Source organism: Poecilia reticulata, chromosome 7, assembly GCF_904066995.2.
Source record: "Poecilia reticulata chromosome 7, P_reticulata-male-v2, whole genome shotgun sequence".
Classification (NCBI taxonomy): domain Eukaryota; kingdom Metazoa; phylum Chordata; class Actinopteri; order Cyprinodontiformes; family Poeciliidae; genus Poecilia; species Poecilia reticulata.
Genome location: NC_088836.1, coordinates 12392844 through 12408000, shown reverse-complemented (window position 1 = coordinate 12408000; position 15157 = coordinate 12392844). Strand labels below are relative to the sequence as shown.

At 39.8% G+C, this 15157-nt stretch overlaps 1 protein-coding gene across 2 annotated transcripts in view; it reads left to right on the top strand.

The window, feature by feature from the left end:
• The window catches only part of LOC103467996 (forkhead box protein J3), a 74067-nt gene that overhangs the window by 55944 nt on the left and 2966 nt on the right, over positions 1-15157 (top strand). For both annotated transcript variants that reach the window (XM_081608888.1, XM_008414780.3), the window contains 5 exons: positions 2237-2441; positions 4932-5168; positions 10024-10125; positions 13168-13419; positions 14394-14495. In XM_081608888.1, coding sequence (XP_081465014.1) covers positions 2237-2441; positions 4932-5168; positions 10024-10125; positions 13168-13419; positions 14394-14495 — 898 coding nt within the window. The remainder of the gene's footprint in view (positions 1-2236; positions 2442-4931; positions 5169-10023; positions 10126-13167; positions 13420-14393; positions 14496-15157) is intronic.

The following is a 15157-nucleotide window of genomic DNA, read 5'->3' as shown; positions in this document are numbered from 1 at the left end:
TATGTGTATTGAGTGTATTTTACAGTTTTGTGTGTCTTTTTTTTTTTTTTGGGTCAGGCTCTTACTCTGTTTTGCTGCAGCACAGAGACAAATTTCGATTCTCTTCCTGCCTGTCCTGTTAAATTTAGCAGCGCGGCATTAAAGACTGCTTTGTTCAACAACATTTGATACGGGTTTACAGCTGAGCAGGAACACCACTGCTCTTTATTGCTTCTCTTTTGTAACAGCTGCTCACCTTTTTACCATCAATCACTTTTCTCCTGCTACCTCCCACCTGCATTAGCAAAAAGGTCAGCGCAATCTCATCTCGTTAACCTCCCATTTCTGCAGGCCATCTTTTGTTTTCCTTCTGCCTTCATCACCTCGGCCGCCCCTCGCCCCTCCGCTCTTCCCGCTCCTCCATCCTTTCAGACCTCATTTGCGGTCTAGTCCGCCGAGGATCGGGGTTAGTTCTGTCTCATTACCTGGTGCAGGTGACATCCTCCTGACTGACAGTGATTACCGGTGGCACCGTTGGCAGAGATCGCACACACACACACACACACACACGCCAGCGGAGTTTACCGAGAGGCTCCCATTACCGGGTGTGCAGGTAGATGTGTGGGTGATGGCGTCATGGAAAGTTGGCTCATATTGGCAGAGGCACACTGATCACAGCAAATTGCTTGTGTTCACCGGCTGGATGGCGAGGAGGATGACAGCTGGGATGAGATGATTGAGGATGGAGGAAGACGAGCCGCAGCCGCGAAATGAGAAAAATTGGAAGCGCCGTGCTTCGTTTTTTTTTGTTTTTTTTCTGTGTATTTATGGAGAAAAGAAAATGATTGGTTTTCTATTTCATTTGGCAAAATTAAATTAAGTTTGATCGTCATTGTGAACTGCAGAATTAAAAAACAAGTCATAAAAGGACATTTGCAAGACGCAGTAAAATGTGTGTGTGAGTGTGTGTTTTTTTTTATTATTCTAAAATAAACTGGATTTTTACATAGTTTTGCATTTCTGGTTTGCACAGCGTTTCTCCCAGTCAAAATGACAATGGGCCTCACCTGCATGACCCGGTGAAAGACGGAAAACTGTGATGCAGTTTAAATGTGCGCCTCAAGAAATTCGCAGCAGAATTATTTAAAATAAAACATGCGTTTCAATTATTTAAAATAAAAATATATTTTGTGTTACCCAAGCAGCAGAAATACTGAATTCTGGTGAAAAAGTTTTGCCGCTGTGCAACCTAACGTTCAGATAAACAACTTTGAAATTCAGAATTTAAAATGTTTAGCTGGAAACCATTTACAGAGAAATAACCAGGGATGCACAACATAACTGATACAACACCAATATTGGCCAATGTCAGTCATGTTTTAACACATCAGTTGGTTTTAGAAGAAAGACTCGGGTAATAATACTAACAATTAATGTCTCTTCACATTTTGTAGGTATTTGTGCATGTGTTTCAGGAGGGCAGAGTACTTGGTTTGGGTAGTGATGGTGACGCAGCACAGGGTTGCAGGACATTTATCAGATATGGATATTGGCCAGAATTTTCACACTGGTGCAAGTAACAATTTTCAGCCAAACACTGCCCATAAAAACCAAATACCTTCAAATCAGACTAAGTGTTCCTGCTTAAGGATTAGGATCAAAAATATTTCTGTCAGCCAAAAGGTTTCATAGACCAAGTCTACTTTTACTTTTAACCGTTAAGGAAAGTCTTGATATTAGTTTACATTTCAATTAGAGGGACATTGATGGATATATTTCAAGTCTGAAACACTTCTTCCATTAAAAAAAGAAGAAAAAAAATCTGAATATCATTGCAAAAATGCAAACTAGTTCAGTATCTTATTATTGTAAGTAATAGTGTCAGTGTTTTTAATGTTAATATTATTAGCCATTTCCCTTTTTGTTTGACAGTACGAGTAAATGATTACTGATGATGCAAAACCTAAATGTGACTGAATAGTGGCGGCTGTGTGTCTGTGGTCTTTTTAAACCACAATATCTCTTCACTACAACAAATGTTTTTGTGTCTGGAACACTTTGTTTATTTTCCCTTCACCTACAGCAACTTTGTTTTTGTATCACTTCAGTTGTACGAAATCTGATCCGACTTCCAGAAGATTTTGTCAGCGTTTAAATATTTACTATATCCACAGATTTCTTTTTCCTCCCCCTCTTTTTTTTTTTTTTTTTTTTTTTAAAGAACACTTCGTTCACATCTGTCTTTGTCTTTCTAAAGGTGAGCAGTCACTCAGAGCCTTCGTCTCAGTCCTTGAGCCTGCAGCAGTCGGCCCAGGCTCCACCTCCGCCCCAGCAGCCCCAGTACGGTTTACCTGTCCCGGAATCGCGGGACAAGCAGCTCTGCTTCTCCGACTTTGAGGACCTCAGCGCTTCTTTCCGCAGCCTGTACAAGTGCGTCTTTGAGCAGTCCTTTTCACAACAAGGTGGGTGTCGGCCTCACTGCGGGTTGTTGATGCCAGCCTGTCCAACAATACACAATACTTGATGTGTGTGTGTGTGTGTGTGTGTGTGAGAGAGCGAAACAACCGGAAACCTCTGTCAGCCCTCATGCTCATAATTAACTGGCACGCTTTAACTCGCATTGAAATTCAGACAATTTAACATTGCTTTCATAGCGGGCGTTCCAGTATTAACCTCCACCACTCGCTACTCCTACTCTGTTGTATTTAAATAAACAAACAATCTGTTGTTCCGCATATCTGCATTTTATGGCTCGCACAGTCAAACGAGTAAAGGCAATTAAGAGGAAGAATTCAACAGGAGGAAAAACACATCTTTAGCAGAGCAGTGGAAGGAGTTCGGCTTTGATAGCAGCTAATTAGATTGGTTCTAAAGTTTGTGAAGCATCTCACTAATTGCTTCCTGAAGCTTTCAGGTCACAAGGCGCTCTCCCTGTTGGACCCCCCTCCTCTCTTCCTTCCTTCACGCCGTCCTGCCACCCCTCTATCACCTTCCTCCTCTTACTTACTTCCCCCATTCCCCTTCCCCCTCCCCCGCACACATTCAGGAAGTTGTAACTGAGGGAGATTGATGCGCTCTGTTGAGTTCTGCAAAACTGCTGTCTGGACTCACCGTCTGACTGGGTCCCCAGCAGCGAGTGGTCAGGGGTGATCGCAAGCACATAAAATAAGACAATGAAAATACCAGCCGATAAAAAAAATAAATAAAAAAAAACGGAGAAAAAAAAAAAGAACAACAACTTTGCTACAGTGCAGAATGTGAAATATGGTATGACTATAAATGATTTAAGAGATAACTGTGGAGTGAATTTGTTAATATCTGACTTACTATGTCAAAAATATACAACAAATAACATCTGTCTTAGTTAAAAAAAATAAATAAATAAATTGAATAATTCAACAAACTTAAGAGAACGATAAAAAAATTAACTTCGACTCCGAGAGCTTTTCAGCATTCATACCCCTTGACTTTTTCTCAAACAATTGTGTATTTTATTTTATTTGACACACAAACCAAGGTAGAGCACATTAGCAAAGTAAAAGATGAATGGAGTAATTCTTTGAAACTGTGAAAATCTTCCCTATTAAAGGAAACTATCCCCACAGCATGCTACTGCCATCGCCATGTTTCAGAGTGGGGATGTTGTCCTGACGGTGATGTTCAGTGTTACTTTTCCTCCACAAATATTTATTTGCATTGTGGCCAGAACATTTCATCTGAGCACAGGAACCTTTCTCCCACATGTTTTGATGTTTAATTTAACTTTATTGTGCAACATTTTACTCGTGGAGTATCAGAGTAACGGGTGCAATGATTATAAATGCATATTTATACACACAGTTTTTTTTTAAAGCTATCTTTTTCATTTCACTGTTATGCACCACTTTGTGACTAGTATGAATACTTTTTCAAGGCACAGCGTGTCAAAGACGTTCTTCAAAAACCCTTCTACTGTAAATGGATAGTTTAAAGAAGTTGAAAAAATCACTTACACAATGACTAACGTATAGATGGACTTGGTGAGCTTCTAAATTACAACTGGTTTTGAAACTGTCATCTCCATGCAGGTCATTTCTGAAACTGAGTGATAAGTTTTAAAGCTACAGCTGAAGAAAAGGTGAAGTTTTTGCTATGTTTTTTTTTTTTTTTTTTTTAAGAATAAAGCATCTGACAGAAAGTAGTTCCACATTGTCTTGGGTATTTCACCTTTGACTAAGTTTTAAATGCATCTAAAGCAAAGTGAACACGGGGACGTCCAAGGCAACCGAAATACATTCTGAAAAACAAACCAGTTTAGTGTTTTTTTTCCAGCGGCTACTTTTTGTAGGAATCTCAGCTTAGAACTGCCCTGGAACGATAGAATCAATAAGCTGATGTGGAAGGCTGTGTGCGTTTGAAGGAGATTATGAGCAGGAACATCAAGAGGGCCACTGGCGTGACCTCATTATGGTGGTAGAGGCTGCACTGTACAATACTGTCAGTAATTAAAGTCTCTGAGAAGTAAGATTCTCAAGGCGCCAGTCTTGAGAAGATGTAAAAATTGTTTTCCCCTTCTTAATAAGGCTACAAGCCTGGGATAGTTTATATTTGTTTCTGCTGTTTAGGTTTAGGTGCTGTTTTCAAGAACTAATCATCATCATCATCATCATAAAAAAAAAAAAAAAAATCAGTAATTGTGCATTTATACAGTGTCTTCCAAAAAAAAAACAACCTTGAAATTGTTTAATTAATTTTGCATTACAGTCACAAACTTACATTTTATGAATATTGTTTAATGGTAGTAGGGTATGAATGTGAAGTGAAAGGTAACAAAACTTTAATCTGACTGTCCAAAATAAAATCTAGTCCATTTGTCTTTAGACGTATGCTTAAGAGAAAATGTATTTTTACAGTGTAAGAGTTGAACCCTCTCAGTCAGCTCACAATCCCGGTCTTTCTCTTGATCGTGTCAGGTTTGATGAGCATGCCAAACGACTCCAGCCAGCAGGCCCGGACGGCCTGCTCCTACCAGCACTCTCCGGGTGCAGGAGGCAGCGTCGGCCACCACCACCAACACAACCACGGCCAGGCGTCGCACCACGCCCACCACCCTCACCTGTCCCCTCACAGGCACCAGGTGCACGGGCAGCACGGCCAGCACCGGCCACACAACTCTCTCTCCCACCAGAGTCATGCTGTCCAGGCTCCAGGTGAGAACATAGCCGCCTGTTCCGGCTTTCATTTTACTGTCATTAGGGAACAAGGAAGTGTGGTGTTAAAAGAAAACGGCGCACGTCAATGCAGGGATAAAGTAAAAGAAGCATTAACTGTGCAGAATTGTACAATTTGTTAAAAAAAAAAAAAAGAAAGAGAAAATTATGTCAAATATATTGCAGTTGACACAGAAATGAAGCACTTGAGTGCAAACTTGGAAGCTGAATGATGTTGCACAGATATGAGGCTTCTGAAGTCAAAGGTACCATTGCACTTTCATGTAAGTTATTTCAATCATTTTCAACCAATCATAGCTTGGAAATGATTTTCTTTTCTTATAAATGTGGGGGGAAAAAAATCAACATATTTATGAATGTTTGGCGTAAAATATGAGTGAATCTCTGTCCTCGGGGACTGCAGCAAGCGGAAGGTTTTATTTACAGTATTCTTAAGCAAGTTTTCAATTTTCTGACATGGTTTTGTAAGCTGTGTTTCAGAGATTTTCTTTTTATGTTTTTGAATATTTTCTTTGCAGATGCCCATATGCGTGAGATTAATTTTAATTTATACTCACAGAATGCAAAGAGCTTAGATGAATTAGTTGCAGGACAGTCCTGGTTTTCCTCTCCTAAATATTTTCTCAGTCAGTTTTGACAACAGCAGATTTCTTGTGTTTTAATTTTAACTGAAATATTTTTGAAATCTGAAATCAAGGTATCTCACAATTTTCTTCTGGATGCCTTTTTGGAGCTTTTTAGGTATTGACATAATGGTGTCAAATGTAAAAAATATATAAATATATAAATATAAATCAGGCCATCAGCGTCTCATTAAAGATGCAAATTTGCTGAAATTTTTTCAAGGCGAATTTCTTGATTTTAAATATACTGAAATGTTTCAGGTTGGTGTTTCTATTTACTTCAACTGTACTTTAATTTACTTTATAAAAGCTAATTCAGTGTTCTTCAGTTGTTTGACATTATTCTCCTTTATTATATAATTTGGTGCTATTCTAAAAATGTTCACCATCTTTTTCTCATTCTTTTTCGCTTAATATTTTCACAGTTTCAGCTGTTTTTTGTAGACTGTTTTCTCCTTTGTGAAAACATTCCCACCAGTGTTTTTTTCTTTTTAAATCATTCATCTGGTAGTTGTTATAACCTTGTCAAATAAGACACAAAGCCTCGACCCAGGAATGTATCATTAAGAAAACACACACCTCCATCTGTTTGGAGGTGATAAAAGACTCCTTATGTTGTGGTTTTCCTTGGAATAGTTCAGGATGCTCTGTTTACACACGATGCTTTGTGAGGTCAATTTTTTTTACGAAAACCCACAGCGATGGAAGTGGAAAATCTCTGCTCAAGCATGTTGCAGTATTTTGACCATCAGTTTGAGGTAGCTCACCAATCTGAGATGACTCTCTGGAAGTTTGATTTTGGTGAAAATGCAAAACACCCTCCTACGGACCGAGGATTGTGTTCATTGTATATGTTGTCAAGACAGGAAATACAAGCATCAGAACCAAAATATAATAATCCCGTTGAATCCAGTATAATAATCTGCATTCAGCTGCTTTTGACATGTTACTCAAGAGCTTTAAACATTACAAGTAATGTCACAATTAAGACGTTTCTGCTGTTTTAATGTGTTAGACCAACAGAATGTCGTGCATAGTTGTGAAGAGGATACAAGTCTGAAAAGTGTGGCAGGTATCAGTCCACTTTAAAGGCAAGCCACGTGGGGTTGCATGGCTTCATATTTGTTAAAGTCTTGGCCAACATGATGAGTCGTCTCAAAAATGCACTTGCATACTTACAGGAAAATAAAAAAATAAAAAAAAAGAGCCATCAGTGCAAATTTTGTACTTGTGAGATAAATTATTCACACTGACAAAACAACAACTCACTCATATATGTTTTCTTAGACAAGCATCATTGTTGTTTTTCTCCTCTGTTTGATCTGAGCAGCTTTCATGCATTCGCCTTGTGTTTAGTGCCACCCTCTGTCTGAGGCTATTTTTTTTTTCCGGTGTCGGCAAAAACATCCAACGCAGACACAAAAGTCTGGACAGGATGGACATGGATGTCGGCAGGTACAGGTAATGAAAATTACAGCGTGCAGACTTTTCAGTCGACGGGGACAGTAGGGCGGACAAAGAAGCACGAATTATGCTTCACTCTGACAAAACCAGCGGCACTCAGAGGTCACATAATTGGGGGGGGGGAAAGAACACCTTCGTATAATTTCATCTCAATATGAATTCAGCTGCTCTGTGAAAGCCTTAGATGTTATGTTCGAGGACATTTGTGAAGAAGCGGCATCATAAAGACCCAGGAACACTCTGGACAGGATCACATGACGGCCTGAAAAAGTTGAAGTATAAATTGTTTTTTCCAAAGTGGTTTGAGTTGAACTTAAAGCATTTTGTGAACTTATAAATCTTGTTTTAATAATGCTGATATAAATTCAGATGGTTCTGCATTGGCGCCTAGGGTCATGGAGGAGTACAAAGAGGATTGTGCTACTTGCTACTCCCTTATGCTGGAGTAGCAAGAAGAAAGCCATTGTTGAACAAAAGTCTTATTTGCAGTTTGCTACAAGCCTTGTAGGGGACAACGTGTCAAAGAAGGTGCTATAGTCAGGTGACACCGAGACATTTTGCCAACAGCCAGCCAGCCATCCATCCATCCATCCATCCATCCATCCATCCATCCATCCATCCATCCATCCATCCATCCATCCATCCATCCATCCATCCATCCATCCATCCATCCATCCATCCATCCATCCATCCATCCATCCATCCATCCATCCATCCTCTGTACACCCTTGTCCCTCAGTGGGGTCAGGAGGGTTGCTGGTGCCCATCTCCAGCTAACGTTCCGGACGAGAGGCGGGGTCACCCTGGACAGGTTGCCAGTCTGTTGCAGGGCCAGTCAAAAAGCCTTCTGGTGGAAAACATTGCACAACACCATGAACTTGTAATCCTAATTGTGGTGATTGCAGAGTCATGATGTGGGGAGGGCTTTTCCTCAGCAGGGACCGAGACGCTGCTCAGACCTAACAGAAAGATGAATGTAACAAATGTCAGGCAATCTGGCAAGAAAGCTTGTTAGACTCTGCGAAAGCCCTTTGATATGGACGCCGAAATTTGATCACGCTTCATCTAATCAGACTGAACCTCATCTGTTTTACAAAAAAAAAAACAGGAACATGAAGGAAACATACCCATAAAAACAAGCTAACAAACAAAACACTTTCTAGAGTTAGATGTACAGAAGTTTTGGTAACTTTGTGATCTTTTCCAACAACTTCACAATTATTCACTATTTATGATGCTCCATCACATAAAATAAACACATTGTATTTTCTGGTGAAAGGTATTCAGGCACTGTAGAAGATATTGCATGTGTAGGGGCTTTATTACTGCTTCCCAAAAACACCTAAAGGTGAAGATTTCCCGTTCACCGTTTTAAAACAGTGATTCTACATCATCTACTTCCCCCATCCACTGTGTTGTAGAGCAATTCACCTGACACAACATTGTCTCTGCACAGAATTATTGCATTTATATTTATATATTTTCCTATGATGCTCCCATAGTACTGCATTTCATATTGTGTAGCTGGGCTTGTACAAACAGTTTTTTTTTTGCTCATGGATTTTCTCGCTCTTATTTCCTGTCTAGTTTTTCTTCTTCTTTGTCTCTCTGCAACTGAGCTCTCAGGGCAGCAGTAGGGCTTTTCAGGCATTTTTGTGTCTCGGTCAGTTTTCCTCTTTAAGCTGTAGATGAATGAAAACATCCACTCTATCGTGGCTTGGAGATATTCTGCTATTTAATTGGAGTGTGATGACGGCAAAATATTCTGCATTTGCATTCCCATTTATTTGTTTTCATCTCAAATGTTCCTGTGTGAACTCATACCACCTTGTGGCTGTTTACAATATAGACAGAGAGTTTTTTTCCCTTCTAAATGTTTTAATTTTTCATTTTGATTTGCTAACACATTTTGTTATTTAAACAGAAATTAGTTCACTTGATTTTAGACTTCATTTTGGCTCCAGTTTTAAGATTTTGTTGACCTAGAATAGATCATTTTAATTTCAGGAAAATGAATTCAAATTTATTAAAAAAATTATTTTTGGATAACAAATGTCACTTTCTGATTGTTCCATTATTATCAATGAAAGTTTTGTAAACGGATTAAGAAACACTGCCAATGAATAATGATCAATGTATTTGACCGAAAAAGTCAAAGTACAGTTGTACAGCTTTTTCCGTCTGTCCGTAGTCATCCATTAAGGACCTGAACACTGTAGAAAAATATGTCTATTTTCGGTAAAAAATGAAAAAAGATGCATATAATGAACACATCACCGCAGGTTAAGCAAAAAAAGCTGCATATATATTTATTTACAAATTGAGTTACAGATGAATTTGTCATTAACTTCCAGTCATATAAATAATCGTGAGCTTAAATATAACAGCACTTCTGGAAACGGTAAAACCTAAGTTTGAAATGAAAATATTATAACTACCAATGTCCATAGTGTCATTTTTTTCTTTTCTTTTTTTTTTAGATATTCTCCATTAATGCCTCTCAGCTTGTCACATATGTTTACACATGGGAGTCTATCCTTGAGTCTGAGGTTATTACTTAAATGCAGTTTGGAGCTTGGAAGTCATATTTTGTGTTGGAAGAGCTGAAAGCAGAAGCAGAAAATCTATATTTTGGAGTGACTCTCATAAACTCTGAGCTCAGAGTCGGAACACTTAAAATGCCGAACATTAGTCCAGTAATCAGAAACGTGGCTGAAGGTTTGTGTCTCTGCTTGGCGTTTCAACAGGCATGTCATCCGACTGGTACCCAAACCTGGACTGGCTGAAAGAGAGCTGCCGCATCGCAACCAGCTACAACTGGGCTGACGTGGATCTCTCTCCGTTTCAAGGTAACACGCACGCATGAACATCACTATTTCCCAATTCTGATCATTTCAATCGATTACTTTGATTAGACCATTAAGTTTCCACCTTTATGTAACTTCACCCTTCAGACACAGTGTAATAATAACCGAGATAGTTATAACACTGTCTTAATAAAAGTCATTATCCTGCATCAGTGAGGTTGCCACTTGTTTTGGCTGTAGCTCACACACCACACACACACACACGCGCACCCCCTCACACGCACCCCCCACACACGCACCCCCACACACACACACACGCACACACACACGCGCACACGCACGCACGCACACACGCACACACACACACACACACGCACACACGCACACACACACACACACACACACACACACACACACACACACACACACACACACACCATCACAGGCTGTCTCACACCCACCCTCAGCCCCCCTCCCCTCTCAATTGTATAATGTGAATAATCCAATTAGGTCCCAGCTCAGTAACAGCCTGTTATCACGGTCAGTGCACAAAGCCAACAAACATCCACACAGGACTGATGAAGAAGGCCGGTCCTGCAGCATACGGGCTGCTGCTAGCTCTCTGTTTCCGCAATGCTTGACCTCCCTCACACCGGCGTAACGCAATCCTTCACTTTCTGCATCGTGCTTCCGAGGATCAGGGACAGAGCTCCTGTTTTTCTGTTGCTACAAGGTGCATAAATTTGACTAGGGAAGGTATTTTCTACTATGTTTTATTTGCTGCTTATATATTTTGAAATAGAAAATTAGACACTTTGGGTTTAGCTCTAGTTGTGTGTTTTGTTCACCTGTCAACAGTTATGTGATGAGGGGACGGTGGGTCAGGTGTTATTAGCTTGGTTAATCTCTCACTGTGCATTCACAGCGATTTACTTTAGGTATTTTTATATTTAGTCAAACTGACACTTCTATGATTAAACTAAAACAAAATCTGTTTCTAAATGAAAGTTTGAAGAGCATTTGCATCAACATGGGAAGGGTTGTTGAGATGTTTGTCTTTTCTCAGTTACTTTCTTCTTTGAGTCCAACATAACTTCATGGTGATGATGTACACAACTGAAGAACAATCGAACTAGATCTTTTTCTTTAGCGAATTAAAGTTTCTGAAGCTTCCACTGGGCTTTTTGGTTGATGAAACAAAATGTATGGATCAGTCATAACACAGAAAATGGATAGCATATGAACGCCATCGGAAGAGAAGAGTATTTTTTCCATTTAGTCCAGAAATATGTCAGAAGACACATAATTCATAACCAGTGTGTGTTGGAATTGCTGCAGCTTCTTCAGTATTACTGTTGGACCCTTGCTACTATCTGCCATCTCATGTTTTTGATCAATTATGAAGAAAAGAAATCATCTGTTGTTTGCTGCTGTGGTCCCATGGTTTCTCCAAATACACAGTTTGGCTCTGGTTCCTTTTTTGTACACTTCCCCTGATTGGTACATTTGTACAATGATATATTTTTTGGAGCCATTATAAACCTGCCTACAATCTATGGCTTTCGTCATCATAAACTTTATTTATGAAGCTCTTTAACACTAGCCATAGCTGAAAGAAAGCGCTGAACATCAGCAAAATAAACAGGATAAAAGAAAGCATAAAAATAAAGTGACAAATCTCAAGTCTCAGTTGGGTTGAAGGCCAATGAGTAAAAATAAGTTTTCAAACAGAGAAGGCTCTGTCTCCTAAGCTTCCGCTTATAGGTGGGAATGACTGAATGCTTAAATTATATCAAAGCTTGTTTTAGTAAAGTATTAGTGGAAGGATTATGCATATATGTTCAGCTTTTTTTTAAGCTAAAATATATATTTTCTCTTCCGTGACAGAGGCGTTTGAGAAAATTGTTGTTGGTTGAATTGTAAGGGATGCATGTCAAAAATAATACTTTCATACACCTCAAAAACCTGAAAATGAGTTTGTTGAAGACTCGGGCGCTGAGAATTTTATGGACAGTGAGAAGTTTTGATGAAAGAACATAAAGATCTTACAAAGATAATCGCTGGAAGAACTGGGAGTGGATGAACCAGAACAACGGAGAAAGTAATAAACACGGAAAACATGACTAGAGCGAGAGGAAAAGAGAAAGTAGAGCTCAACCCTGAAACCAACAAAAACGGTAACAGGAAGAAACACTAATCAAAGAAACCTAAATGCACAATAAATAATAAACTAAGATCTAAATACACAGAGGATCGAACAAAGGCAAAATCAAAGTAAAAGAACCAGGATACGATGAAACCAGAAACAAACAAAAACCAAGTTCCAAAACCATGTGATCATAACAGGAGGTCAAACTCACTATATGTTTTCTTGGAGGCCACAATTCTCTGTAAAATAAAGCTTCTCCTCATCTTTTTTGAGTTGCCGGGGCTTTTTTCCTGATGGAAGGAGAACAAACAGAAAGTGACCCAGGTGAGTCTAGTTCACACCGATCAACTTCGCCTTCTGCTGCAGGTGGTTGACCCATGGGCTGCTCCAAAGTGGAGATCCTACAACATTTTGGGCAGATTTGAGCACCTGAAAGAGGTCTCCTCTGTTATCTGCAGGCCAGCCTGTGCGAGCCATACTTTGCTGCTCTGCCAGAGGATGTTCCCTTTTGTGTTCCTATTAAATTTGTATGCAGCTCTGAGGATAGACCAACCTGTTTTCATTTCCTCAGAAAGAAAATTCACTGCTTGACTCTCTTCACTAGGCTGGAAATGTTCAAAGTCTTAAGTGTTCATGTAGGTTTGTGAGTTCCTAGGAGACTGGTGGAACCAAATCTTGTCACCTAACGCAGCGATGAAGAATGTGGGTTGTATGATATAATTAGACTTTCTCAATCTAGAAAAACCTCCCTGTTTGCTTAGAATCAGGTTTTTGTCTAAAACCCACTATGCAGATGTTGAACCTAAACTGGATCCCGTTGTTTTCACAGATGCACGTTTTGTTCTAAAAGGGCTGGGCCAAGCACACAACCTTGAGGTACTCCTGTGTTCAGGACATCAAAGTCAATTCCATTTTTTTTTCTTTTCCTCTATCAGCTCTGAAGGAGACCATGAGGCAAGCCGAACTCAACAACTGGACCCTCGATGCTACTCAGATGGCTGATCTGTGTTCTTCAATCAACCAGTTCTTCACAGCCACAGGGGTCATCCCACCTCAGAGCGCGACCCACCCGCAACCTCAGGTCCAACACCCAGCAGCGCCGTCAGCAACGCAGCACCCTGCTCCCATGCACCCGAAGCCCAGCCACCACAATCAGCACGGGCAACACAACCAACACATTGGAACAGGTTGGTTTGCACAGCCACGTTTCTACAAACACTCAGTGAATAACGTTATCATTTTGTGTGTGTGTGGAGGTGAGTTCACTAGTCAGTGTACAGGGTAGTTGGGAGAATGTCGAAATGTAAAAGTAAAATGAGAGGTAGAAAGGAAAATACAAATAAATATGAGTAAAATGGACATAAGACATTTTCCTGTTTTTTAATGTCAGCAATGAAAAAACAGGAAAAAAAACATCTGAAACAAGATCTGCATCATCCTTTATCTTAATAAGGTCTTTGGTTTATTGCTTGTTGTTGCAAATTACAATTTTATCTCTGTCAAACATGTCTTTATACATCGTTTTAATGCATTAAAAGAAATAAATTGGAACACATTTTGTGTTGTTTTAGTCATGCTGTTGTTAAAGTGCCCTATGAATTGGCTCAGCACTACCTCTAAAAGACATATGTTGGAATGGAAACGTTCTGGAGATTCATGTGAATGTTTCCACCCACTGAAGCATATTTCTTTATGTCCCTTGTAAATCATCAGAGAGATAAGTGTAATCAGTTTTAGAGGAGAATACACTTGTACCTTCAAACCTTATTAAAAATGCACCTTCAATCATTACCACCTATTTAATTTCAGCCCCCAACAGTATGCATTCAGCATAACGCTCAGGGGCATCTCTTCATGTGCTTGCTGTCGAGCCTTGAAGCTAAATCCTTTTCTCTCTTTGCTCAGTGAGCAATTGTCGCCACTTAACATTGTACATTTGCAAAGAAATTATAGCGGTTTTCAGTTTCAAGGCGACTCTAGTAGACGTGGAGGTGAGGCGACTTGTTTTCACCAGAGATTTGGTACTACTCATCCAGCATAAGACGGCAGTGCAGTTGTGTACTACGCGCGGTAACAGCTTGTGTTCTGCAGAGACGAATGTGTGAAAGTTGGTACACTAATCTGACAGTTAGTCATTGCCCTTTTGTCTGTTCTCTCGCAGGGAACATGTACATGGACTCGAGACAGAACATTTCTTCTCTGATGGGCCCACCAGGATACCCTCACATGCCTCCAATGAGCAACACGGCGCCCAGCATGACAGGTGACTCTTCCGGTGGGACGGGAGAAACTTGTTAAAGGCGTGATAATGCAGCAAAGTGTTGGCTTTTCGAACACGTGTAAAGACGCTCGTCTCATTAAAAAGTCATTTTCTTGTTGGTCTCATGAGACGAACAAAACCGGCTCGGTGATGTTTAAGTACATGGAACAAAACGGTTACGTTTTTGTGGCTAAAAAGGGAATAAGCAGCCCTACTGTGTTTTGCTCTGTAGAAATTTTGCTTCTTGAAGGTGTGGAGAATTCTCTTTTCTCCTCTTGTAGCATTTACAAGAGGAGCAAAAGTTTTCTCCGCCAGCTCTCGATCAGATATAGGTGAGCGTTTGACACAGGGCAGGATTCAGGCGTGTTCCTTTCAAGCTTTCATCTAACTGGCCGAAACCAATAATAAAGTGTGTGAAATAAAACCGGAATGTTAACCAGAGGTGAGTTCCCCCCTAAGCCCCACATCCCAAAACAACTTGTATTTACTGTGCAAGCAAGCTGAATTCAAACGCAAAGTTTACCATTTTAAATTCTCCAAATTGCTATTAAAACATGGGGTGGTTTATTCATGACTTCAACTAGTTTTGTTATTTTAACAAAAAAGATGAAAATCACTTTTTTCTCAGAAATTGATGACGTCTACACATTGTCACTCGCATTGTA